The sequence below is a fragment of the Leptosomus discolor genome, chromosome Z (assembly GCF_034619465.1).
Source record: "Leptosomus discolor isolate bLepDis1 chromosome Z, bLepDis1.hap2, whole genome shotgun sequence".
Classification (NCBI taxonomy): Eukaryota; Metazoa; Chordata; class Aves; order Leptosomiformes; family Leptosomidae; genus Leptosomus; species Leptosomus discolor.
In genome coordinates this window covers 39,657,251-39,684,737 of record NC_141419.1, presented here as the reverse complement: position 1 = coordinate 39,684,737, position 27,487 = coordinate 39,657,251, and the positions used below count along the sequence as shown (strand labels likewise).

Here is a 27,487-nt window from a genome sequence, read left to right as displayed (position 1 = left end):
ACAATTGGGATATATCAGAATATCTGAAAGCTAAATCTGGTGCTCTATGTTCAGAATAAATAGCAGGTATTAATCACTCTGCATGTCTCTTTCTATGCTGCTTCCAGCCTACTAATGTCTTTTCAGCACAGTATAGTAAATCAGCTTTAAGCAGAAAACTGTGCTGGAATTTTGACCAAACATTGCCTTCACAGATGTGTATACACTTAATTTGTAAATGCCAATCTCAATGCACTTTTTCCAAAAGATTAATGATTGTAAAACTTAGAGACTATTGTGTGTGAGTTGCTGTATAAAACCTCTGCTAGTATTATTTTATTGCAGCAACTCTGGTCTGTATTCCATGTTTAAGTTAACTGGAGACAATGACCTCACCACCACCACCCTTGTCTTAGCTCAGAAGAGGAAATCCTTTCCCTCAGCACAGTATTAATCTTTAGTGATCTTCTGTGTTGCAGAAAGAGAAGAACTCAGCGAAGGATGGGGAAGTACCATGTAACATATCTCACATACCAGAGGCTTGTAGGGGAGAAGCTAAACATATTGTCTTCAAAGTATTAACTCTTTTCTATCTCTGTTTTCAGAAACAGGCATAGTCTAAAAAAGCATCCCAGGATGCCAATCTGAGAAGCAGGACCTGACAGAAACATCACACATTCAGAGACTGAGCCATATTGAAGCTTGGCCTAAGCGGGTATAAAGGTGAAATTCAAAGAAGATTGTCCTATTTTGATGTAGGTTTCTCTGCTTCGCTTTTTCTCTTCTCATTTTAAAAGAAAAAGGAAATTATTTTGTACCTCAATATAAGGGAGGACAGAAGGTTTTTGCTGGTGGAAATATGAAAAGTAAACGGAGTTTTCAAGCCTGTGAAGTAACAGACCCTGTGCTTAGCTCACAATCCCAAATTCTATCCCCTTATATAAAAATTAAGCACATACTTAATCTTTATTTTTGCTGAACTATTTCACTAAAAGATAGCGTAGCATCTGAACTGCCATATTAGATGGGTAGGTCTGCCCTGCTGCAGCTAATTGTGTATGGAAAGAAAACGGAATAACCGAGAAAACAACGCAGGAGCATGAGAGAATCCAGTCTTTTATACATCACTTTTAAGCACATTATTTACCCGTTTCTTAATACTGTTTGTCCTGCTTCAGAACACCTTTTACAGTTCTACCACGCTGCAGCACACTGTGTGGCTTTCCATGAGGAAAGCTGAATCTTACACATGCCCACGTTTTGCTTTCTTTGGACCAGCTAAGGTAAATTCCTCCCCTAGACGAAGGTTTAGTCTCTGCCCGCTTCCTTAACTGCACACAGTTAATGATTGGCCACTACGTGGTTATTTGCTCTTATGATTATGTGTGTACTGCCCCCTTTCTTGGATTTTCCGTAAGTGCCCTTTAAACACAGAGGAAAGTTACAGGTTTGGTTATCCCCAAGGACAACCCACAAAAGAGACATAAAGACATCAGGCATTGCAAACAAACAAAAGAAGAAACCTTCCTCGCCCTTTGAGCAGATCCTTGTATTATTCACTGAGAAACAAAATCAGCAGGAAGGAGAGAAAACAAGTCTTGAGTCTTCCTATATACTAAAAAGGAAAGAAGCTCAGTTTGCCCTCTGTCCTCTGGGTATGCAGAAGGGGTCAGCGCTAACTGTTATACTGCCCCAAAGCCCCATGCAACAGGAGAGATGAACAAAACCATTATAAAAATTGAACAGATCCGGAAAAAGGCTATTCCCTTTTACAGATGCGCTGTCCTTTGGCATTTCTGCGTCTTTCTATGCTGAGGCATTTGTTGCTCTGCTTTTTTTTCACTGACGGGCTGGCACACCTCTTTGCTAGGGCATGCCATCTACAGAGGCTTATGTCCCCATAGGGCATTTCCCCCTTGGCCCCTGTTACAGTTCCAGAATCCCAGTGTGTATGCATGCAAGGTACACCCAGAAAGTTCATCTTTACTGCTGGGCTGTGCCAGATACCTCTACTGCAGCCACAAAGCAATCGAAAAAGATTATTACATACCAGTTTCAAATAAAAGCCCTACAAGATCTCACTTACAGGTCATCCAAATGAAGTCATGAAGGGTTTGCAAGACTGAACATGCTGAGGGTTTTTCAGGATCAGATCCTCAACAACTGCAAAGAAAAGATGACTTTTCCTTTGTCTTGTTGCTCATGCGCTGGAAAAATAAAAAATCTTCCTCTGTTTCCATATGAATGTAGCACATGCTTCATTTTTCAAGCTTAAAAAGATCTGCTTATCATAGACCACACATCACATCCTCTGCTGACCTGGTTCTTCTATCCTGCATCCTCTGAAGGACTAAGATGGTAATGTATCTGTTGTATGATAACAACACAAATTATTCCGTGTGTAAAGGTCATGAAGTTCCTACAGCCTAGGTGACTTCTCAGCATTTTCCAGGGTCTGACAACCTCCCCAAATCCTAGGGAAGGATGCAAATGAGACTGTGTCATGCCCCTTGCATTGAGCTTTGCTTAAGCAAAGAGTGGTGCTCCTACTTGGAACTGCTCTGCAAATTACAGTAAACTATAACCCAGCAGGATTTGAGAACACTTCAAGGTCTTTTTTAATAGCAGCAGGACAGGTGTCTATTCTAATTGTACTGATAGAAAACCCAACCTGCCCCATAGATACAGTGAGAAAAGAAAAGCTGTGACTTGACAATGGGAACAGCAGGACATTCCCAGATCATTTCTCTTGCAAAAAATGTCATGTTTTCTCTTCTTCCCTCTTGGATCTGCATGTTATTTTCATGTAACATGATAACTAACACATCTAGCTAACAGCTCTAGCAGAGAATATGAAAAATCTCCTTCCACTCATTTGAGCTCTGGACTGTGTTATCTGTCAGTTGAAATCACGTTTCTCTACATTTCAGACAAATAAGGAGGATAACTTTGTTAAAACAAGTTTGGTGAGGGAGCAAAAGTCTCAACTATGTACAGATCCTTGCACCCAGTTTGCACAACATACAGCCCAGGGCCATTTGACCTTTAGTGGATCAGAGGCAATGCCATGCTTTGTATGCCCCCATGGCTGCAGATGGAGGTAGGCTTAAAGAAGAACAGAGTGCCTAGGTTCCACTACAGACAACAAATCAACAGGTCTGTTTCTCAGCAATGTTCCCTTCAGACACCTGTTTAAATAAGGGCTTCGTAAATTTTCACTAACAGGTGTAAATCTCCTCCCACATATCAATAAAACTTTATTTTAGAGAAAAAGAATGAACACAGATACATTAATCAAAAGTTAACCATATGATATGTCAGCAGCTAAAGAAAAACAAAGACCTGTACTCCTTTAGGGTAACAACAGCTTCCCACAGGGTCCACTATGATAATGAACTGTCAGAGCCCCAGCACCAACAGCGACAACACAACCAACCAACAACTAAATGGGATCTTTTAAAGCTGTGGCTCATGACGAGTCTGAGGGCAAGTTCGGTCTCTGCCAATACGCTTTCAGCACCTAAAAGCATCTCGGTTTTGAGCTGATAATTACAGTGTGCTGAGCCAAGCAGCTGTCACTAAGGAACAGGAGCTGCCCAAACGAAGCAAAATGCATAGAAGTTTACTGCTGATTTATCATACAATAATGAACCCAGTTACAGCCTTTTGAGGCATGGAAGTGAAAGACAGAAAGAGGGAGGAAAAAAAAAAAAAGAGGAAAGGGAGGAAGAAAGAGCTTTGAACACTTTGTTCCAGTCAGTTTCCAAGAAAGAGGAAAACACCAGGCATGATTCAATTGAAGGATGCACTCCCACAGCCCTGCTGTTGCTGGAGAAGTGGCCACTGGGCAGATATCCGAGACATGTATTTCCCAAAGCACATAGACCCAGTCTTTGCCGAGACATGAACTCTCACTGATGGAAGCACACACACATAGCAGGGCAAACAAGAAAGGCAAAAATGGCTGAATGAACTTTATTCAGGATCTGACATACGATGTCAGTATAATGAACATGACCTAAAGCAGAGTGTTACACTCACAAGCAGACTGAGTTGGCAGCTCTGACCAGTTAGTACCAGTTAATTTTATGCTGATAGCTAATACACACGTATAATATTCTGTAAAAGCTTAACAGATGTCACCATAAATCACAATCACCTTTCTTCCCTGTTCTCTTTATATTTGGAAAGTACTTACAGTTGAATCTTCTGTAATACTTGTTGTAGACTGAAATTAATGCAAATGCAATCCTGGCAGTCTCTGCAAGAAACCAAAACTGCATGGACCAGAAAAGTTCTCTTCTCACCTAGTGTCTATACGACTGTTGTTTTTAAAAAATGAAATTGTTTTGTTCCAACTACCGTACACCATGATATTTACAGCAAGTGTAGTCTGCACAGAACAAAGACAGGTAAAATGTAGGGTTTTTTCCCCCTTCCTTCTGAAGTTCCAGTTCTCTCCCAGAGCAATAAATACCAGCTGCCTACATACTCATGTACTTGGAAAACATTTTGAGCAGCAGTAACGAACACAAATGGCTGCTACGTTTGTTGAACTGTAATAGCAGAATACCCCACATGCTTATCAGTAAAGGAAATAATAAAAATCACCATAATTTTTATTGTTACTACTGAAACAGCTGGATTTTTGTCTCAAGTTGCTTGGAACTGGCACTTGCAGCTAAGGAAACGGCTGTTGTCTGTTGATACACATGCTGTCTGAACTTAACTAAAACACTGGGGTACACAAAGCACTATTGTTAGCCCTACAGACAAGATGTCACCAGGGTACATTAACAGACCACTTTAGAAGCAGTGTTGATTAACTACTGCCTCCTGCAAGACCACCACCAGCAGGAAGGCAAGTACAGATCTGCTTTTAGGAGTGACTGGTCTGGAGCCTGTTACAGAGCTGGAGGTCTACTTTGCCTTTTGGTAGTCCAACATCCACAAAATGGCCCTCAAGCAATTTCTCCAGGACTCCGTGTTTCTAGCCTGCCCTTCTGGTCAAAATATTAAGGAGAAGAGGAAGGGTCAGAAGCTCACATAATTATTTATAAACCAATTTCAAGACTTATTGGGTAGTTTTGTCAGTGTTTTCCCATGTACAATTCTCAGCTAACTCACAGGCTACTGTGTTGCTTTCACTATTGCTTCTGTCACGTTTATTCTTCCCTTGTTGTAACATTTTCTTCGATAGAAGAATGATAATTCAGCCACATGTTCCAAGAATATAACAGGCTCTAACTGCAAAAATAACCATTACTGATTTGCGTTTTTCCTTACAGACAAACTACAGAGAGGCAACATCGTTTGCTTCTGAAACCTAGACACATACACACATAGAGATGAAAAGGTATTTGTCATCAGTGGTTTAGCAAACAACTCTTACAAGGCTTCTGCTAAGTGAATTCATTTATCATTGTTTCCCCCACCCAGAAAGTAAGGCCAGAAATGCTTACCTAGTTGTTTTGTAATAGTGGGTTTTTTTAAAACATTAATTACTTTTTATATGGACAGCATCACAAATCTATAAAGCCTAAGTTTTGTATTTGTCAAAGTTCTTATTTGGTGTATTTTGAAAACAATGGCTCAAACTGCTCACTGCCATCACTTTCTTAATTTCAAAAACTCAAGTGGAAGCTCTTCAGATATGGATTTGACTGCAATGAACACTTTCTTCCATTTTTACAGATTCTGGCCTCCTTAAAGTTTAAGTGCATTATAACACAGTAAAAAATAAAAGCAACTGGAAAGAAAAAAATACATTCAGAAAAAAGATTTTACAACAACAGTGTTTCTCTTGCGTTGCCTTCAATGTTATCTTGTATGCCTTGACATCAACCCTGCTCTCACGCACAAAATGTAAACTGGGAAACTCAGTGGAGTCCTTCTAGATTAACAGCCACAGAGAAGCTGCTGAAGAAAGCAGTTAAGAGACCCACAGCATCCCCTAATTTAAGACAAAAAAAAACCCAACCTTGCCATGAACGAAAGAAAATGTGAGGTTTGCTGCTTAGCTAAGTGCCCTAATTCTTTGCTTATTCTAGTCCATATGTTGTTCGTTTACAGTCCTTTTTGTACTATCCTGCACAAAAATAAACAGGCCCTCAAGGATTAACATACTGCAACTAGCACTTCAAAACTACTTGCTGTAGCTCCCTTTCCACACCTTCATAAATATAAACAAATAAAGATTTCTGAACAGGAGCTACTGGAATCATCTTCCTTCCTATTGTGCCAAGCAGGCATCAGAAATGCTACTTGTGGAAACTGGGGAAAATGGTAAACTGCATGCTAATGAGGGCTATTCTAGCTAAGCATACGAACATCATTGGGAAAAATCTCTTCTCAAGACTATTTTAAAAGGTATTTTTGCCCATAATCAGCGAAGTTGAAAGCTAGCTACAGTAGCTAGGAGCAAGTCATTCAAGAACCTGCATTATTCCTGCTACTGCACAAAAAATACTGTGCTTTCACGCACAGACCTTGCTGAACGTCCAAGTTAATGACAGCCTCCTGCTCCAGTACAGAGCTCTGTATTTCATATACAGCTCTGCAGGAATCTGATACAACTTTCCTAAGTCAGTGACAGGCTTGTCACTGACATCAAGGGGAACCTGAGACAAGCAATCTCACAGAAAAGAGGTACATCTTCCCTCAGAAACTGGACAGGTTGTGAGTTTGAATGAAAAGACAGTACACACATAGTAAACGTGCTATATGCTGCAGCTTTCCACCCAGTAATTCATATCTGTAGATATACAGGACAGGAGGATCATCCACACCATGGAGTCTATTGTCTACAGAAAGAAGTGTGAGACTGAACTGCAGATGGGCTTCAGAAGGGACGTAAAGGAGAAATCAAATATTGGCAGGGTGCAGTACGAACTCTGAAAAAAAAGAAAAGGAAGATGACTAAACTGGTCCAGTTCAAAAGAAAGGGAATATCCAGACCTCAGTTGATTAGTAGTGCTAACCAGATTTTGTCTGGTTTCTTCTACTTAAGCATTTTAGGTCCTGTTAATTTAGATTTCTTCATCCTGAACAGCCTGTTACAGCTGCTCAGGAACAAGCTAAACATCTGCCCTGCAAAGATTTTATACAAAAAATAATCCCTTGAAGATTTTATACATTTTAATTAAATGCTGCCCCTAGTACAGCAAGAATTTGCCCATATCCAAACCAACATCACAGCCACTTGTTTCTGCACAGTGATTTTTTTTTTTTACACTAGACAATCATATTTGGGGTATGCTTAGAAAAAAAGACAGAAACTTTTGCTAGCTTATTTATCACTACTTCTTAGTGACTCATCTTTATTTCGATGCCACATATTGCACAGCTGCCAGCCTGTTGGAAATATTTCTGCGTCCCATTTGGTTAGTTATCCTACAATTTCAAATGCTTGTGATCTCTTATAGAAGTTTGCAGATGTAATTCCCTCACCCTCCCCAGCTATAGCATGACAATGCATGCCACAGCACAGGCTCTGGCACAGGCTTTGCAGACGGATGTGGAAAGGTTACACAATTTTGCAATAAATTCATTACGATCAAGCAGCATCAGTTAAAGCAATCACTCTCCTGGCCAAAGAAATAAGTGAGGAAAAGAAAAACAAAAAACCCAAGTCTTCGCCTTTCTGATGTCCTGTTGCATCAAAGCACAGGTTGCAACAAGCTGAGAAAGTGTAATGTGCTTCAAAGTCTTTTTCAGTTGCTATGGTACAGTTTCTTATGGAAAATTCCTTGTTCTGCGTGATGTTTTTCCTGCCTCATTTGGGATGGCAGAACCGTTCCTTGTGTCACCTGAGAAACCGGGCTGTCAGTTTCCACCTATTGGTGAGAAAGAAACTCATCAGCAGCAGAACTCAATGGAAAATTCCTCGGGTAGAAGTTTCTGCGCTGGAGGCCAACATGACACTTGGGAGGAAGGACGGATGGGTCAGGGGCTGAGCAGGCCACACAGGAGATCTGGCTTCCACCTCAGGGTCGCCCACAGATTTCCTGCATGAGCTGGGACAAGGGATTTAATCCCTGGGACTCCCTGTTCATGCAGGCAGGACAACGAAGCATCCTTCCCCCATTCTTCACCCTGTGCGTGAAGCCCCATGTCTGTAACCTGCCCATAGGCCAATCAACTAGTTCCAGGTTACAGGAGAGGGGCCATAGCCCAAAAGCTCTTCAGGCAGGGGTTATTTGCAGCTGTGGAGTCCCACGGTGTTTTGCATAGTGAGGTCTTGTTTGGGCCTTGAGCCTCTAAAGTAATGCACACAAATAATAATAAATAATTACATTGTTCTCCACTCTTAAGAAAAATATTAATATAGGCAAGGAGGGAAAACTCCTGCTCCACTATGCAGCCAAGCAGGAAAAAAAAATTCAGCTTTTACAGGAGATCTGCAATCTATTTTCTGCATAGGTAATACCAAAAATTGCCAGAAACAGCTTATAGAAATGGTGTTACAGCATCACACTAGTGATACAAAGCAACGAGGGATAGGGCCTTTTCACTAGGGGAATTTCTTTTATGGATTAGTTGGAAGAAATCCAATTTTAAAGCTACATTTTTCCTGCTGGAATGTTTTTCCTTCCAATAAAAAAATAATTAGAGTCCACCATTTTTGATTCATGACAAAACCAAGGCATGGTTAAAAAAAAAAAAAAAAAAAAAAAAGAAAAGGCATTAACATTTTAATACGGTTGGATACCTGCCGTACTTCAGAATGCTGAAATTCCCATGGGCTCCCTATGGTGATGAGAAGAGCTTTTGACCTCTCTGAGGAAATGGGTTTTGAAAATAATAAATGCATAAGTGTTTGAAAAGAGACTTCTTTAGTAACATCTATCATGAGAATGAAGAGCATTCAAGATGTGACAATGCAATTGCACTCCATGGGACAAATGTTCTGTTGGTGCCAATATTTAAAGCTCCATTGACTTCAGTGGAGTTTCACCCTTTAATCCAAAAAGTTTGGATTTGTTGGATATCACTTGCAGTTACATACAACCACTTTTGTCTTTTAAAGTCCCTTCCCTTCCCAGATAAGTTCAACAAGAAGATTAATGGAAACAGGTGTAGGAATGAAAGCAAATGTGCCATATATTAATTGAACACAAATCAGGATGTTCAAAATTTTGATTCACACAGCACTGATTTCAGCATAAAGCTAGTCAAAAAATTTGACTGAAAAATATTAATGGCGTAAAATAAAGTTTCAAAGATTTGTCAGCAGGAAAATGTTGATTTTCATTTACCTTTTTGGCTTTCTAAAACAAAGAATTAAATTCAACATTTCAAAGGGGAAAAAGCTCCCCCACCCCCCCTGCCCGGCCCAAAACAGCAAAAAAAATTCTTACCCATAATTTTGAAATATTTGCCTAAATAAACTTTTCATTTTAAAATATCAAATTATTTAAATTTTATTGAAGATGGACATTTTTCCATTTCAACATTTCAGTTTGAAAGTTGAGACAAAATTGAACCAAGTGCCCTCTGCTTTAATGTATGTTCTGATTTTAAAGCAGAAAGTAATTCTGAAATGCTGCAATGTCCCACAGGAGGAAAATTCTATTTTTGAACAGCTTTACTTCTGTGCATTTAAAATCTCAGCTATTATTGTGGAACTTTGGTGGGGGAGAAGTTGTACTGAAGACGGAATAATTCAGTAAAGGCTGCATTATTCTGGCTGTATGAAGTGGTAAAGGCACGAGGACCTTCCTCTCTCAGTTTGCATTATGGTGGAGTAACCACTTTTTTGAGGCTATCATCAGATGAAGAACTGGATGCCAATCTCATAGAGATGCCTATGCAGGATGCCTGCACATCAGGACATTGCTCCACTGATCATCCTCCTCTTTCTTATGCAGAGTCTACCAAATTTGACTCCCAAGAAACTTATCCAGTAAAAATCATGTGGAAGTGGAAAGGATGTGGAAAATGAAAGTTAAAACTCACCTTCAAGCAAGGCAAAGTTGTAAGCAAGATCCAATGAAGTTATAGACGTTTGAACCAAATCCCAGGATTTGAATACAACTTTTGACAAACTTTATGTCCTGATCTGAATGCTGTGAGTTAAAAGTAATTGCTCAGAAAATATCTCCCAGACGGAACAAAAAGATAATCATCAAAGAATGATTCTGCAATTTAATTCCTAAGCTACTGCAAATACTTGAAAACGTACAAATCCTTTGGAAGAGGAAAAGTTCTGCATACAGCAGTATTTTTGTGCTAGAACCCACCATTTGGATTATGATGGGCCATGTCATCTTCATTAAGGTTGGTGCTGTTATACTAATACTCCTAACACAAAGAAAATCCACAGAATGGCTCCTCTGCTTTTCAGCAACTGACGCAAATCATGGCATCTCTTAAATATCCAGTCCCTTTGATAATCACAAGCACTGCTGCTACATTTCCCATATCCCAGCACCCTAACAATCTTTCTCCTCATACCTCCAGCGAAAGTAGCAGCTGCGGTCTGGAGGTGGGAGGCAGAGATGGCTACAAAAATAACCGGTGACCCAGAAGAACTTTTTATTCTTCAGCTGTCTTGTACTCTGTTGATCCTTTCACACTCCCCAAAGATCTGAGACATTTTATAATTATGACCATAATGAAATGCCATCAGGAATTCAAGAGGACTTCCCTCCTGAACATCTAGAGAAGCAATAACCATCAATTTAAAAGCTATAAAACCAAATCAACAAATGGTTAAAGCCGCAGATGCAAGGCCCTGCCATGCCAAGCATCAGTTCTCTTCACTGAGGCTCCAGAGGACTGTGGATAAAATTTCCTTCCCAACCTGACCCGGATATTCAATTAGTTGACTGTCAGGAAGAAATGCAGGAAAGAGGGGAAGTTCGATGAACACATTGGCCAAGTGAAAGGCAATTAAAAAAAACCTTAATCAAACACTGCTGCTTTTAACAAGTCAGGTAATGCATCAAAAGCAAAGCCTACTTGCCCAAATCTTTTTGCTCCCTGAATCCAAATCCTGAAGTCAGGGAGGGCAAACTCTAGTTAGTGACTTGAACTTTGGAGCATGACAGCTGCAAAATATTGGCTTAATTGAACTAAATGACCAACAGGCCTACCCTTTTGTCTTTCTTATCTTTTATTTCCTTTTTCCTCCCCCACCCTCTCCTTCCTTCTCTGTCTGGGAGAGGGAGATTTGTACACATCACTGTCTCACAGGGTGCCACTTCTTACTGGAGCCCTTTCTGGTTATTGCTTAGATATGCGCAAGTCGCAGGCTTTTGTATTTTCCCTGCAGTTTCCCTATTGTCTGAGCATGATTTATCTGCTTCATTTTTGTGATGTTGGTTCAGTTTTGTCCCACCAAATGAGTTTTATTAGTAATTGCATCTCAGAGTTTATATTTATGACGTACATGTGTACAAGAGTATCACCCTTAACAACATGCTTGATGACTTAAACAAAACCTAGAGATAAGAATATTTTCTCTATGTTTGCAACATGGGAAGTATTTCCTGTAGCAAAGCCTGAGGACATACAGTGAATTCTGCCCATACAGAGCAGCTGCCTGTTAAAGGTAACAAGCAAAATGTTAGTCTGCATTACCTTTCCTTTGTTCCATAATCTTGCTATAAGAGAGTACCTGTTAAGAGACTGAATATATTCATATACTTCATATTTTTTGCATTCATCGGTACAGTGTTTATTTCATAAGTCTTTACACTATATTTCCGTGATGCTTTGCTCCACTACCTTTCACTGGGCTGAAGAGGAGAGGAGAAGAAACTTTTGCCTCCTATGAATCAAACTATCACCTTCTGTGGATCAGACTGAGTACTAGCTGCCAAAAAGTGCAATTTATTTAAAGTCATCCTACAGCTTGCACAACTTAAACAACAACACACCAAGAACCTCAGCAATTCAAGTGTACCAAGATGCAGAAATGCTTAGCTTGCACAGTATTAAATGGCTTGTTAGTTTACTTAAAAGCAACAACCTAAAAGCTAATTCCAAATACACTCTTGTCAGAGACAACAAGATTTGTCACAGATGAGGTTTAGATAACGCTTCTTCCATCACAGAATCTGAGATACAAATAAAACAGTGCTCGATGGTTTTGGCTCGAATGTGTTCAAATAGGCTTTGATCTACGGTCTTCTTAGCCAGACTAAGCAGAGTTAACAAGTTATGCAAAACTCCAAGTCCAGCTCAGCACTGACACAGCTTCTCAGGATCTGCCAGCAGAAAGCAGCGCAAGGAGTGATGGGCAGCTTGTGACTACTGGGGATTTATACCTGAGCTTGTAAACTAATATTTCCTTTTCATATTATAAGAACATGGAGATCTAGGAAAGATTTAAACCCAGGATTGCTATCTTTCCTTAGACTGCAATTCCATTTAAATAATTGCCCTTCCTTCTTAAAAATTAAAACTCCTGCATTGAGATATGTTTCTGCAGCAGCTTTGTTCTTACCACTTCTCTGAACTCCTCTGTCTTTCTGAGGGGGATACCTAAAAAGCCTTCTGTAAAAGGAGAGACATTCTGACACAACTTTTCTGCAGTCTGCTGCTGTATTTCTTTATCATAGGGCAGAGATGAGTCTCCCAGCCATTCAAATGTCTCCCATCACTGCCTTCAGCTGCAGTTGTGGAAGAATCAAAGTCTCAGGAAAACAGCTCTGGAGATGGTTTAGCTAACGAATAGTGTGGATTTTAACATGTATGCTTGTATACAGAATACCCATAGAGAAACGTCAAAGAAAGCATAGGAAAATATTTCTGAAAAACTTCTAAGGGCATTTGGACAGCACAGCTGGTCTGATGAGGCCAAGAAGTCACTGTGGGTGGGCACTGCCTTTTATATATGATGAAAAATAAATACCACACAATCAGGCAGAGAGTCCATCCCAAGACCAGACCAAACTAAATAAAATTCAAAGATTTCTCTGTACACTTTCTCGCCATTATTAAGAGAAACACTTGATGCTTTTCTGTGCTTTTCCCATAGAAAGTGCTCTACATATTTCTGTATACATATTCTGTCAACAAACACAAGCTGCAAATTTGAGATGGCAAAGCTGTATTCCATGAGCAATGGAGCAATGAACACCTGTGTGCTTTGTTCTATCTTGAAATCACCCTATCTTACAGTTCAGAAAATTTGCTAGTTCAAGATAAACCTCTTACCAGTTCCTTTAATGTTGCCATTTACCACAGTCCTGTTTCAGATGTTGACGCCAAACTCAAACCACACAGAGATCAATAGGCTGGAAAGACTCACATTGATTAAAATGGGAAATCAGTTCTGGATTAGGCCTCTAGAGGAAAGTTATGACTGCAAAGAAAAGTTGAAATTTCTCTCTTCTTCCTCATTTCTGAAAGATATAGCTTATTTTGCACTATGTTTATTCCTCAATGTGGTACAATTTCAGGGTTCTTTAAAATGCTGCCATTAAAAGAGACAAAAAATTGTAACCTTAAAGTGTAATACAACATTGTGATATATGGGTGAAACCAATTCCAGTGAGAAAACATCCTGCATGAGAATGCATAATGCAGAAGACTTCAATGAGATGGGAAACAGTCACCTTTTAGTAAAATAAAGATTGTTGCAAACAGCTGAATTTAGATTAACTTTCAAAAGGATTCACTGCATCTGCAAAGAAAGCAAAAGGCTTGTGCCTTCCTCTCCAGAAGAAGAAGCTAAGACAAAAGGAAATACATTCTTCAAGAAAGACTGTGTGAATTTCAGGCTTAAGTCTGTGCTTCTGTACCATGTCTTCAGGATGAGCACTGTGATTTACTGTGTCTGAAACCACACTTCAATGAAAACATGCACCTGATGTCTCCTCTCAGGGTTAGGCACAAGACTGAGAGCACCTTTCCCACAAGGTTGAATTGAGCGCAGAGCTTTTGGGCTTCACGTCTGGTGTCTGCTGAGGCTGGCTGTCGCAGCTGAAGGGGTCCGGCCTGTGAATCCCGCTTCCCCAGTGGTGGCCACAGAATTGATGTGACTTGAAGTCAGAGGCAGTTTACACCTGTAGTTTACACCATGGGCTGCAGGTGCTGAAGGATGGCGAACGTGTCTCTGCCTTTCCCCTGCTGCAGACGGGTGGGCAGCAGTCCCTTCTCCAGGCACATTGTGAATGCAGTGGGGGTTCAGAGCCCTCAGGGCAGTACCAAAGGTTCACCTCAGGCCTTACATTGGATGCAGGACACTAATGCAGCTCTGATGATGCTAATACTTTTTCACATCATACCCTGCCAGGATAGATGAGAGTCAGCTCTCTGCTGCAATGGCTGGGGGTGCTGGCAAGCCATGAGCCTCTGGCCTTTTAGCTGCTTCTGATCCTTCTTCTCCTTTGCTTTCCTGGTCCCGAGGATTTCAGACACAGGAGGATATAAATATGTTGCTGTTAATGTTAGGGAAGCTGCTACGTACCATGTGGTGAATAACTGTTGGTTTATTAGACAGGTTTAGTATTTTAAAAAGGACATTGATCTTTATGTCACAGAGCATAAGCCAATCACTACCTGTTGGAAGTCCTGGAAGAAATACACTCCTAAAGGTTTATTAGATAATTATTGGATGAAGGGTTTCTAACAGGTACAGTGCCAGCCATATTTAGGTACCAAAAAAGTTACTGCTGAGATCCACTGTAGCAACTTGTCCATTCCTGAACTGAGCAGATACAGTGTGCAAAATGCGGTGAGAATTTATCATCAATACAGACAGGAACGGCATTGCTGGACAATGGTAACACAAATCATTTTACTTTCACCTAATAATACCGCACCCCGTTGCACAAGTGAACTTCACGGACCAGAGCATCACAAGCACATGAGAACACAGACAGCCCTGGAAAGAGCAATCCTGTGTAACAGGGTGCTTCCACTTCTAAACCAGAGGATGAAGAATGAGCCCATAAGCTTTTGCCTTGCGCGCTACCACCCAAGAAGGAGTTTGTCAAGCTCTCCCACACAGTTCTGGTCAATGCATTTCTGTCTGGAGGCAATCCCACTGCTATCCCAGTCTCAACAACCTCTTGAGTGGAGACTGCAAATACTGCAAAACAGTTGCTTTTCTTCTGATGAGAATAAAACAGGGACAAGACAAATCATGTCCTCCTGCACAAGTGGTTGGAGCAAATCAGTCATCTATTGTCCTTTCTCTGCCAAAGGCTGAGACTGACGTTCTTTTTTTCCTTTTCCATTTATTTCTCCGTTTTTCTGTTCCTCCCTACTTTGTGTGGGACACGTTCCCCTTGATGGGTATTGTTTTCAGCTATTTCTTTTTCTTTTTTTTTTTTTTAAGGCAGTCACAGCCCTTCCAAGCTGTAGGCACCACATCCTTGAAAGACAGCCTAAGAAACCAAATCTAAACAAATCCTAAGCAACACTCAGAAATGCTCTGAGACAAGCTGTGGGAATGGCTTCACTTCAGAAAGTTTCTAACTGAAACTGTACCTCAAAGAAGGATTCATAAAGCAGTTAAAAATTCTGTCAAATCCATATTTGCCTCAAAATTATATAAACTGGAGATTGTTTGAAGTTAGATTTGGCTTTTCGCTGTCCACTCGGGAATAAATAACCAAGTGATAGAGACAACCACCCCGTTTTCCATTATTTCTTTCCAGTGCTGTGGTAAACAAACTAAGGTGGGAGGAGGTAAGAGGGCAGGGAAGCACCACTGTGAAGACAGCTTCACTTCCCATCTTCTTAATTCTGACTCCAACACTCCAGTACAATTCAGTACCGCTCAAGGGATCCTCTTGGAGACTGAAAGCCTTTTCCTGCAACCTGTGACCTCTACAATTACTGACTTTCAGTGGAGTTTCCAGCAACCAGATTTCAAAGGCGTTTAGGTAGCTAAAGGCAAAGTGATCATTTACTGAAATTGTCCAAAGTACTAAGCTGACTCACACTCTGATTTCTGTTGACCAGACTTTACACTTCCAAGGTGTTCAACGGCTTTTTAGAAAACCAGTTAGTTGTTGATTTAGCACCTGAATGCCTTTGAGATGCTCCTTTCATGAGCCTAGATGACATGTGAAAATGGAATTTAGACTCCCCAAATATCGAAATTTAAAAAAAAAATCCCTAGAGAAATTATTAGTTATACGGCGGTATGCTGCAGTTTAGAGAAACAGGTGATAGCTGGTATGCATACACCACATATTTTTTCTAAATGCAAACAATACCCCTATGTAATATGTTTTTCATTTAAACGTTTAATTGCCCCCAAAAGTTAATGAGCAAGTCGCTAGCCAGAGGTACCGCACAACTTTTCATCAACCGAAATTTAACAATTTCAGACCTCATTGCAGGGTCTTGCCTTAGGTTACTTGACACTTTTTTTGCCCCTGCAGGGATTTTATACTTCAATCACAGTGATTCCCCCACAATCCGCAAATAATAGTCTTCAATTATTAAGGGCATTGATGGGCTAGAGATAAGACCCAGTGAGTGTTAGTTTCGTATGAGATCTGTACGCCTCATGACATACTGCCCTTTGAAAAGCGATAACTTGTCCTTTGTGGAATGTCCTGTTCAACCACAGGCTGAGAAATTCATACCAACCCTCACGGCCCTGAAACTACCGAGCTCAAGGGCTCCCTGTCTCTCCTTGCGCCCCTCAGTCATAGTCCCACTAAGCAGAGGTCCCTTCGGCATCCTTGGCTGGGAGAGCAGCTGGTACTAGAAGTTGCTCTCACTTCTGTCCAACAAACCAAAAGAAAACTAGCTTAAGGGAAGGTGAGAAAGGGAGGGCTATAAAAGATTATTATAAAGATACGTTTCAGCAGTTTGGTTTTTATTTCTGTTAATTAATGACAGAAGCACGTTCCTCAAATCGCCTACCCGTGTAATCATATTTTTTAAATGAGTCAAAAATACTGAGCTCAGGTATTTTATTATACAGAATATACGTCTAAACTAAAATGGATATATTAATTAAACACCTTCCAGTGAGAAAAACCCAGCTTTATCATTTTTCCCCAACTGCTGTTGTGGAAAATGAGAAGCCTGTTGAGAGGTTCAATTAACAAGTTAATACTGAAAAAAATTATTTGAAGAATATTACAGAATATTTCAAAATATTATCAAATGTGTTACAACATTTACAATGGCTCTTAGGTTCCACTTGCTGCTGGCCTACCCTATGCCCACAACATACATGCAGCTAAGCCTGAGACAATGAGGAGCTCTACAGCAAAACCCTGTCAAAACCAAACCAAACATACTCGGACCTTACAAACCCCAGTGGTATTTTTGCTGGGAAAGGTTTCTCAAGACCAAATGATAAACAAGCTACACAGAATAAATAAGGCTTGGGAGATCAGCCAACCCAGAGCAGCTGATAAGCACGCACTTACAGGAGGAGATGGGACAGGGGCAGGAGCACGAGCTTTCCGCATCCCAGCCACCTGGATCCACCACCAGTGGGATGCAGTGGGGAAAGTACCTCTCTCACAGAATCTAATAGCCAGAGTACAAATGATGTAGGAAAGGGAGTGACAGAGCAGGTGAACTCCTGCTGGGTGCATGGGCTGCCATGCAAGCCAATACACCTCCATTCATACATGAATAGGCACATATTCAGAGTGGGCCATGGACTGTGCTGCAGTTCTGATGGCGCCAGGCATAATGTAACCCATTGCTATCTGGAGCCTCCCTGCACTAGGCAGACCTACAAACTTGCAAAGCCACCTACACGGTCTCCTCCAGGACACAAACTGCTAAGCTGCTCGCAAAAGTCACAGTCTTAAACTACTGACGGCCCTAACTCCTCTGAGACTGCTGCTGGCAAGAGATGTGAAGATGTAGCTCTTATTCTGCCAAAATTCTCACTCACACAAAGGAATAAATCCGAGGCCCAATCCTGCTCCATGCTTAGGGTCATGATAAGGAGGTTTTCACAACAGATTATTTTTTTTCCTCATTCAGTTTAAATGTAAGTACTACCCATTTAACCTCCATCATGTTATTCTCCCATTACACTTTTGCATATATATGCAAATTTGTGTACATAAAATTAACATCCATAGAACTTAGTATGCAGCACAGAGTCTAAAAGGCATAATTTAATCATTACAACATAAACTGTGCTGGTTTTCATTCACATATTACTGATTTAGCTACATATTTTGGTACCAAAATAGTCTATGTATTTCTGATACAGATGTATTGTCAAACGACAAACTGAATGTAGTGATGCCACTAAGATTACACCTACTGAAAAAGCACCATGTCCAGTCTTTTAATCTTGACTAATAGCCTAATTGCAGAGAATGCTTGTGCATGTGTTTAATTTCACTTAATCTTTCATAAAGTACTTAAGTGTGCTCTTCACATGAAGCCCATGGTTGGGCTTGATGTTGATAGTGCATTTCAGTGCTCTACTGAAAATGAACAGTGTGCTTATCTGAAGTTTACCTGACAAATTTACACATGAAGGTGCATGCTCTACCTGAATTTTGACACTGGACACTTTCCTGGAAGTGCGTGTTTCATGCTGTCTTGCCTTGTACTGTTTCTGTAGTTGAAATGCATACTTTGGATCTTTCTAGCTCAGATCCCCTTATAACATCCACTATTTAGCCAGAAGTATGTTTCATGTGCTGTATTTCCAGGTGATAAAACACTCATGCTATTCATAAATTAAAGATCAGAGTCCAAGCTGTTCTTTCTTGCAGTTGCATTTCCAGCATTTGGACTCTCACAGCAAGTAGATCACCGAATAATTCAGGTCACAGAACAACATTCTGTGTGATAAAATGCAAATATTTTGCTGAAAGCATGATTTCTTGCCTTTTTTATTAAATGTAAAAGGACTTCATGGACAGATCAAGACTGCAACACAAGTAACTTCTGGGGGCAAAATTGATTCTATAGGTTCACATCTACACTAAATGTGGAAATACTCCTTTCTTCCTGAATTTTTAGGAGGTAGAAATCCATGCTTTTCAAGTGGAAGGCTTCTGCCTTTGGGACCATTTCTTCCATCTGGTTGGAAAACAAAAAAAAATTCAGGTCTTCTGAGTCTCAGAATGAGCAGCAGGAGTTACGAAATCTAATTTCTGATTTATTTATTTATTCCCTATTACATTTTATTTGTTGCACAAGGAAATACATGACTACAGTACTGGGAAAATGCAACTAATGAAATACACCACCAATGCATATGGCTGACATTTCTGACATATATATGACTTGATGAACAATTGCAAAGACACACATTTTGAATGGTGACTGCAATCAGGGATTATAACACGCAATGAATCTACAAAACTATTTAGTCAAGATGATCAAATACACCTTTGTATTTCTTTATATCTTTATTCAGATGATATCTCTCTTATACATGCACCTAGCCAATAAAATATCTCTAGAATAATGCACACAATGGAATCAGGACAATCAGTAAATGTAATATGTATATCCTTCCACGTAATCTCAATCCCACTCATGTTTGGCTTTCAGCATCAGAAGGTCACAAAGTGAGTGCCCTGTTAAGCTTCTCAGCCTCTGAATCCCAACTACCAATGAATGTCAAGACTGCCAAGTTTAGCTTGGACAGCGAGGTTTTTCCTGCCAGTCCAGATTTCACTAAGATTGATCAGTTTTGCTCCTCTACGTTTTGTCTGTTGAGGTCATGGTGTCTTTCATAGGAAAATGAGCTGCTTATAGATTCTCAGCTCTGTGAACTTTCGGAGTTGATGGAAAATCCCTAGGCTTAGGGCTTAGCTAGCTAAGAAACCACTACAGCAGCCTTTCTTTTGTGGCCACTCAAATATAAAAGTCTTTCAAAAGAGATGGAAATGCTGACAGAGTGTTTCTCTTGGGACACCCTTCTTCTGTGCACAGGGACCAATTCAGTCTATTTTTCACCCTATAATGCGTGTCAAAAATTACCCCTATTCCTCAAAACTGTAGGAAAGTGTAGGGTGACAGATAAAACCGGGAACATGCCATAATTTGTTACATGGGAAATAAAGTCAAATGGAGATTGTCCACTGCAGGCAGGCAGCCTGCTCATTGTGCACTGCTATTTTCTACAGGACGCCCTGTGTGCAGGATGAGCAGCATGCGGAAATGAACAAATCTGCTGCCCTGGGTCAGAGGCCTGCCAGTGCAGTGGCTCTCTTGGTGAATTTTCCTTTTTGCCTGCAGCTTTCACATCACCAGACTCTCACATGCCCGCTCTGCAGAGAGAGCCCGCACACCCAGCAAGGAAACACATATGCTAGGGCCAGGCTCTCCTGTGGGACTCCTGAGGCAAGTACATGTGACAAATATAAACCAGGTGACCACATCCTCTCCTTCTGTTGAACCTACCCTGGAAATACAGACAACTACTTCTGTTTTCATATCAAATGGCCTGTTGCTAGTGATCCAATGATGGGTAGAAGGTTGTCAGCCTACTCCAAAACAAAGAGAAACCAGTCCACCTTGCGAAGTGTGAGTGGTCAGAGCCACGGAAACAACCAAGTATGGAAAGTAGTTGCACCTTTCCACAAACAGCCTGGGAGAAGAAATGCACTGAGCGGGTCCTTGTATCTGTCTGCTCCCCTCTGCTCTCTGCAGTGGCTATGCCGGGACTGTCTCGCCAGGCTGGCAGAGTGGGGCCAGCTCTGCACCCCGACATGCTGCTGCCATGCTCAAATGCTCCCAAATCATGAAACTGAGTTTAAAAAGAATCACAATGTAACAGACAGAAGAAAACCAAATCCAGATATTTTTGTTCCTATATCCTCAGCCTTTTGGGGTCTGGCACACATTCTCAAGCTTTTCTTCACATTTTTTTTCATTCCAAAACAAAATCTGACATAATCACAGACTCCAAGACCTATGGCTTTAAAAAGGAAAGTCCAGCACTGTGGGAATCATGATAAAATGGTAAGAGCAACACTCCTATTTCTTTTCTTCCTTAAAAGTCGATAAAGAAGGTGGTAGACTGAAGCAGAGCATTTCTGCAACTTCCCTGACTAATGGGGACAACCAAAGTCTGGCTATGTATATGTTAAAAAGAAATCTATAGTTTAAGAACAAGGGAAGTCAGAAAAAGACTGAGATCACTTTTAACTACATGGTTTAACAATCCCTAACATGTAAATGAAAATCCCTAAGTATAAATTGAAAAGTTCAGTGTTCAAAATGGGACAGAAGAGGGATGCTCTCAAAACTTCTGCCTTTAAAATTAGCATCGCACATGCAATTAGCAATTTCACTGTCAAACTGGAGCTACAGACTGTAAATTCATTTTTTCAGATCAGCAAAATAAATAAAAGTCAATTCACAAAAATTATTTCCACCAACCTGTAATCAGCTGCAGGCTTTCCCTAACAGAGGCCAACTGGAAGTACAATAATTATTATATAAACTTCACATTCACACTCCTACACTGGAAGGAACAGAATCCAAAAGTACAGAAATACAGACCAAATATTAAGACTATCTCATGAATATACCCTAATTTCCCCATATGAAAGCCAATCCACACCACATCATCTGAAATTCAATGGCTATATGTATGGCCAGCCACTGAAAACATCATGCTACTAAACCACTCACCAACTAATCAACAAGTTTGCCCAGTACACTAGTTTCCATCATTGATAATACCTTTAGGGATAAAAACGAGTGAGTTGCAAGTACAGATTATCTGGGAAGTGCAAACTGGTACCAGTGCAGCTGATATTTATCCAGACTAGGGGCTCTGAAACTTGGAGCTTGCGAACCTCCCACGAAAGGGCAAAGCTCAAGCCTTCCTTTCAGTTGCACCCAATAACCACAGTGAAGTCATGAAGCAGGGGTTTGGGTTACTGGGGTGAGATGCAGAGAACAATTTGATCCCCAAAATCCCCAAACCACCTGCAAGCAGCTCCTTACCCAAGTTCTGCTCTGAGAGTCTTAACCCAGGCACTTCCACTGATGTTTTATGCATGCCCTCTCCTCAGGTTTTGCTTTTCACATTACTACTAACACAGCAGTGTTATTTACTGACTGCATTTCCACCATTAATCATGGAAATCTAATAGTAATGGGCTGATATATTCCAAGCACTGGGCCACAAGCTAAGTGATAAATGAAGGAAGTCCACAGGTGTTCATGGGGAAAATGTTTCTTCTGTCCTGTTTCAACAGGTCTGGTACGCTTGGTTGGCAACTTCAGCAACTACAATTTCTGTGCAGAGATGTAGAAAACTAATTTTTGCAATTATATGGTATTAACAGCACAACCTGGTTTGTAATGACTTCAGTGTAAAGAGCGTTTCACCATGTCCAGGCCACAGACGCTCTCTCACACATCTGAAATCAGAACTGTCATAGTTAAATACTGCCAAAGAGGAAACAGCTTTTGATTTCACACAGAAAGGAACCAAGAAGTCTGGTATATGTCTGAAACACGTCTGTGCACTGTAAACTTTCAGGGTCTGAATACTGAAGATATTGGAGTGGCAGATGAGCCCACCAGCCAGCAGTAACCAAGGGTACATGTCAGCGAAAGGAAAAGCCAGGAGTGCTGGGATAGGGTGTCAGAGAGACAAGTGCTGAAAAAGCATCAGTGGGTTTGCTGGCGAGGTAAATGTTTAGCTAAGGTGATGAGCACCTGGAGTCGGAAATACCAGCCAATCCCAGGTGGAAGATGAAGAGTAATTTTGTACCATTATGTAGGTACAGATGAGCATTTGTGCAGAAACCTAGGACAGAAATTCAGTCCTTGTGAGTGATGACTGGAACCTGACCTCTCAAGTTGATGGATTTTTGGTCTTCAGCAGTTTGCTTTTCCTACCTTGAAAGCCGTTTCTCAAGAGGAGGGAAGTGCTATAACTTCTAGCCTGAGACTGACTCCTTAGAAGCCATCACTCTTTGGGATTTAGTTATTCAGTAGCAAAACTACCAATTTACTGATACAGTGATGGAATTTCAAACTAAATTGATCGCAATCAACTTTTACATTTTCTTTTAATCACATACTCATCTAATAATTTGCAATGGATCTTGACACACCGTATTCAGAAATGGTTAACTGTGGACAAGTCAAAATATGGCTTAAGTAGATAACAAGAAAGAAACTCCACTTCCTACTCACAGCAGACATACTCCTTCAACTTCTGTGAAAACTGTAATACGATCTGTGTACAGTTTCACCTAGCTCAAAGTCTCATCTCCTTCCACAGATCAACATACACTAAATACACAAGAACCTTTTCCAGCATGACTGTTAGTAATTGCTGTGTTTAATACTAGCGGACAATGGAACTTAGACCAGATAGGAAATAAACATAAATGTTAATTATCTTGCTGAAGATGAGAAACCAGATGACATCTGGAGCTGGCATTATTGTAAACAGGAAAAAGGTATGACAGCTACTTAGCTTAGAGGTTTATAAATACCAGATATACACATCAAGAGGAGGTTGGCAGGTTAAGAAAGGACAAGGGCAGCTCTGTAATAACATGTGAGTGAGAGAGATGGAAAGATAAAGTATGTGAAATTATTTCTGGAAAGACCATTTTTGTCCAAGACAATTTTAATTATGCTCTTTAACGGACAGATGCTCAATGTGGTAGGAGAAAACTGCCTTGGTTTATACACTGCCACAGTTTACCTGTTTATCTTTGCTAAGCAATAAACCCACAAAGACCGGGACCACTATGGCAATGTGGCAGAATGCAGAGCATCAGCCCCACAAACTGCCTCAGAGCACCATAGCAAAGTCTTGAGCCGTATCCTTCAAGCATTTATGCACAAACTGAATTTCATGTACTGTGATTAATTTCCTTGACATCATGTGGATTTCATTGCAGCACACAAAACCAAACACAGACTTAAGTATTTTTAGGATCAGGAGCTACTTAGCACTAGCAGCCGTGATACTTAATGTGCAGCTTACTAAATGTAAGAGAATTCTGTGTTTTGGTACAGTCTGGGTTTTTCCACAGAACAGCGTATATGTTGTCTCAGCATTAATGCTGAAAGTTAAATACTCTGTAGTCACTGATGTTTATTTAAACAATTATAATGTCTAATGCAGCTGGGAACAGAGGTACAGTAGCCTCATATTTAAAAGCATGGCCTTAGAGGGATCTAGTGGGCCTGTTGCTCATTTCTGATTCCCTAGCAGCTTCTATTCTTCACAGGAATTGATGTTCTAATCCGAATGCATCTGTCTAACATTTTTCTTGTGGTGACCAAGTATCAGCAATTCAGCAATTACCTTATGCATCCCACTGCATACGCTAGGCCAGATCATTCAAATATCCTCTGGCAGAAGAGGTAATGGAGGATTTCTAATCACAAAATAGTGCCACACACAAAAAAAATATGGTAAGAGGGAACATCAGGGTAGAATCATAGAATAATTAGGTTGTAAGAGACCTCTAAGATCATCATGTTCAACCATCAATCCACCACCACCATGCCCCCCAACCATGTCCCGAAGTGCTACATCTACACATTTTTTGAACACCTCCAGGGGTAGTGACTCAACCACTTCCCTGTGCCAATGTCTGACCACTCTTTCAGAAAAGAAATTTTTCCTAATATCCAATCTAAACCTCCCCTGGCGCAACTTGAGGCCATTTCCTCTTGTCTTATGCTTGTTACTTGGGTGAAGAGACTGACCCCCACCTCGCTACAACCTCCTCTCAGGTAGTTGTAGAGACCAATAAGGTCTCCCCTCAGCCTCCTCTTTTCCAGACTAAACAATGCCAGTTCCCTCAGTTGCTCCTTGTAAGACTTGTGCTCTAGACCCTTCATCAGCTTCGTTGCCCTTCTCTGGACATGCTTCAGCACCTGAGGGTCTTTCTTGCAGTGAGGGGCCCAAAACTGCACACAGCATTCGAGGTGTGGCTTCACCCGTGCCGAGTACAGGGGCACAATCACCTCCCTACTCCTGCTGGCCATACCGTTTCTGATACAGTCCAGGATGCCGTTGGCCTTCTTGGCCACCTGGGCACACTGCCAGCTCACGTTCAGCCGGCTGTCGACCAGCACCCCCAGGGCCTTTTCTGCCGGGCAGCTTTCCAGCCACTCACCCCCAAGCCTGTAGCGCTGCATGGGGTTGTTGTGACCCAAGTGCAGGACCTGGCACTTGGCCTTGTTAAACCTCATACAATTGACCTTGGCCCATTGATCCAGCCTGTCCAGACCCCTCTGCAGAGCCTTCCTACCCTTGAGCAGATCAACACTCCCACTCAATTCAGTGTCATCTGCTGAGGGGGCACTCAAATGTATAATAAAAAGGTGTAAAGAGACCTTTGTTGCATTGCAGGAACATCCTTCTGTGGACTGTGCTTAGTGCAACAATCTAGATGTAGATATACATTAATATTCACAAGATACATAGACCTGCCCTCATGCACAGGTCAAGAAAGATTCCTATTACAGCATCCAAGCTTTGCGAAGCCAGAGGCAAACGTTTCTGACCTTGGCAGTAAGCCCCTAGACTACAGTTTGTGCTATGAAGTGTTATCATTTAGGGTAGGACACAGGTAGGATGTAGAGTCCGTTAGATGCAAGCCAAATGCTCACCAGCTATACTGGGAATCTCTAGAGTGACTTCCCAGAGCAACAGTTCAGACTTCCAGTGACACTTCACAAACGAATGTTCACTCACACAAAAAAAAAAAAGAGGAAAAAGAGGCAGGAACAAACTTCTCTGAAACTCTTAAAGACCTTAGCATACTGATGAAAAATAGTAAGCAGTGCAGTTACCACGAAACACAATATCCTTTAAGTATTTTTTCAGTTATCTGTGGCAATGCTAATCACTGGTTCAAAAATCAGCATTTCACATGTCCAGTTCTAAAACTGTTACTATGTTTGAAGAGTAGCATCTGAAGTTAGGAATACTCCATTTTCACTATTCATAGTTAATTATCCTTAACTCTTCATTATTTTTTCACATTTCACCTGCTTCTAAGTGAACATGAAAGAATTGTATGTGACATTTATTGTCCATCATGCAACCTTTTGCTCTACTTTTAAACATTCAACATTTTTTCTGGCTGTAGAGGTTGTATTATAAAATGAAATTAAAAGAACTGAAGTTTTAACCCTTATCATTCTTATCACTTTAAACACTCGGATCTCAAAGTCAGATTATGTTCATTGCCAATATGACCAATTTAAAAGCAGCACATATGTAGCAATACTGACGTCTGCTTCTGACCCAGGATTTGTTTTCTCCCAGGAACACATTCAGTGCACAGGACCGGCCAAAGACCACTGAAATCAATGGAAAGGCTACCAATGACTTTGATGAAATATGGATTGGGCTTTAGGTGTAACACTGCTGACTTCACTGACTCATCACAAGGGCTGAATTTGGCTTTGACAGACGTAAAGTGCTTCATCCCATGTACCTTTAACGAATTGTATACATTTTAACCCCACTCTTTAATGCCCATGAATTCAGAGCATTTTGTTCTGCGAGCTCTGTTAAGGAGCCCCAGCACTTGCACAGATAAAATGAATGACTGAAACACATACAGTTGTTTGTACTTACAGGTGTCTGGCTTGAGCTGACTGTTGGTAATTCCGAAATACTGGGGATTTTCAATGACGGGAATCTTCGTCATCCCAATGATGACTGCATCAGGACCTCCCTCAGAAGAAGACGGAGTGTTACTGCCATTTGAGATGTGGTGGAGGGGACTGGCTGAATCATCGTCATTGCTGATAACTGAAGAAGGACCTAGAGTTAGAAACAAAGATTTTCCTGTAACTCAGCACATGGTTCCCTTCCCTCAGACAATTTTTTTTTCTTCCTTCTTTGGACCAGTTTGTCCTCCATCCCCACAGTCAACAGCTCTGTTTGCGTGCCTTGTTGACCTTACCTCAGGAATTTTGTATGACTGGGTGCAGACGGAGAACAGTAGGTTTCTTCCATTAGGAGTTTGAATGTGAAGCAAATTTTTGTACTGGTACATCACCTAGACTAAATACATCAGGGTCCAGCACAGTCTGTCACAGGGGAAGATCTCCAAATTTGTTGAACTCCTTTGCCATTCTCAGAAATAAGCTATGGAATACACACATAACTTTTTTACCTTACACCCTACTTGGATCACACAGCAATAATTGCCACAATCCCAAGGAACGCCTGCCCTCCCTTTGAGGTGGCATTGTAACAAGACAAAAGACACAGAGGAGATGGGCTTATCCTGATGTGGGAAGCTGGTAATTTCTGAAAGACAACATAGTTGAGAGCCAAAATACAGGGGACAATTTCAACAGTCACAGAAGCTGAGGAGCAGAAGCTGAGAAGAATAGTGGGAAAGACACATCCCAGCCCACTGCAAAATTTGGGGTCAGTGCAGAGGGTCTCATCCAGTCCAGGGAAACATCCCACTGGCTACCCAGTTCATACCTCAGCAGCTCTGGCACCTTCCAGAAAGAGGTTTATTTTTGTCAGTAATTCAGTTGACAACTTTTGTTTTGCTTTCACTCTGTACTCTAGATTTTTAACAAACATGCCACAGAAACAAAACCTTGTAAATGGGTAAAAAAAAATCCTGCCTAG

At 41.0% G+C, this 27,487-nt stretch overlaps 1 protein-coding gene across 3 annotated transcripts in view; it reads right to left on the bottom strand.

Moving 5' to 3' along the window:
• The window catches only part of NTRK2 (neurotrophic receptor tyrosine kinase 2), a 205,651-nt gene that overhangs the window by 59,544 nt on the left and 118,620 nt on the right, over positions 1-27,487 (bottom strand). For all 3 annotated transcript variants that reach the window (XM_086480514.1, XM_086480515.1, XM_086480516.1), the window contains one exon: positions 26,471-26,659. In XM_086480514.1, coding sequence (XP_086336640.1) covers positions 26,471-26,659 — 189 coding nt within the window. The remainder of the gene's footprint in view (positions 1-26,470; positions 26,660-27,487) is intronic.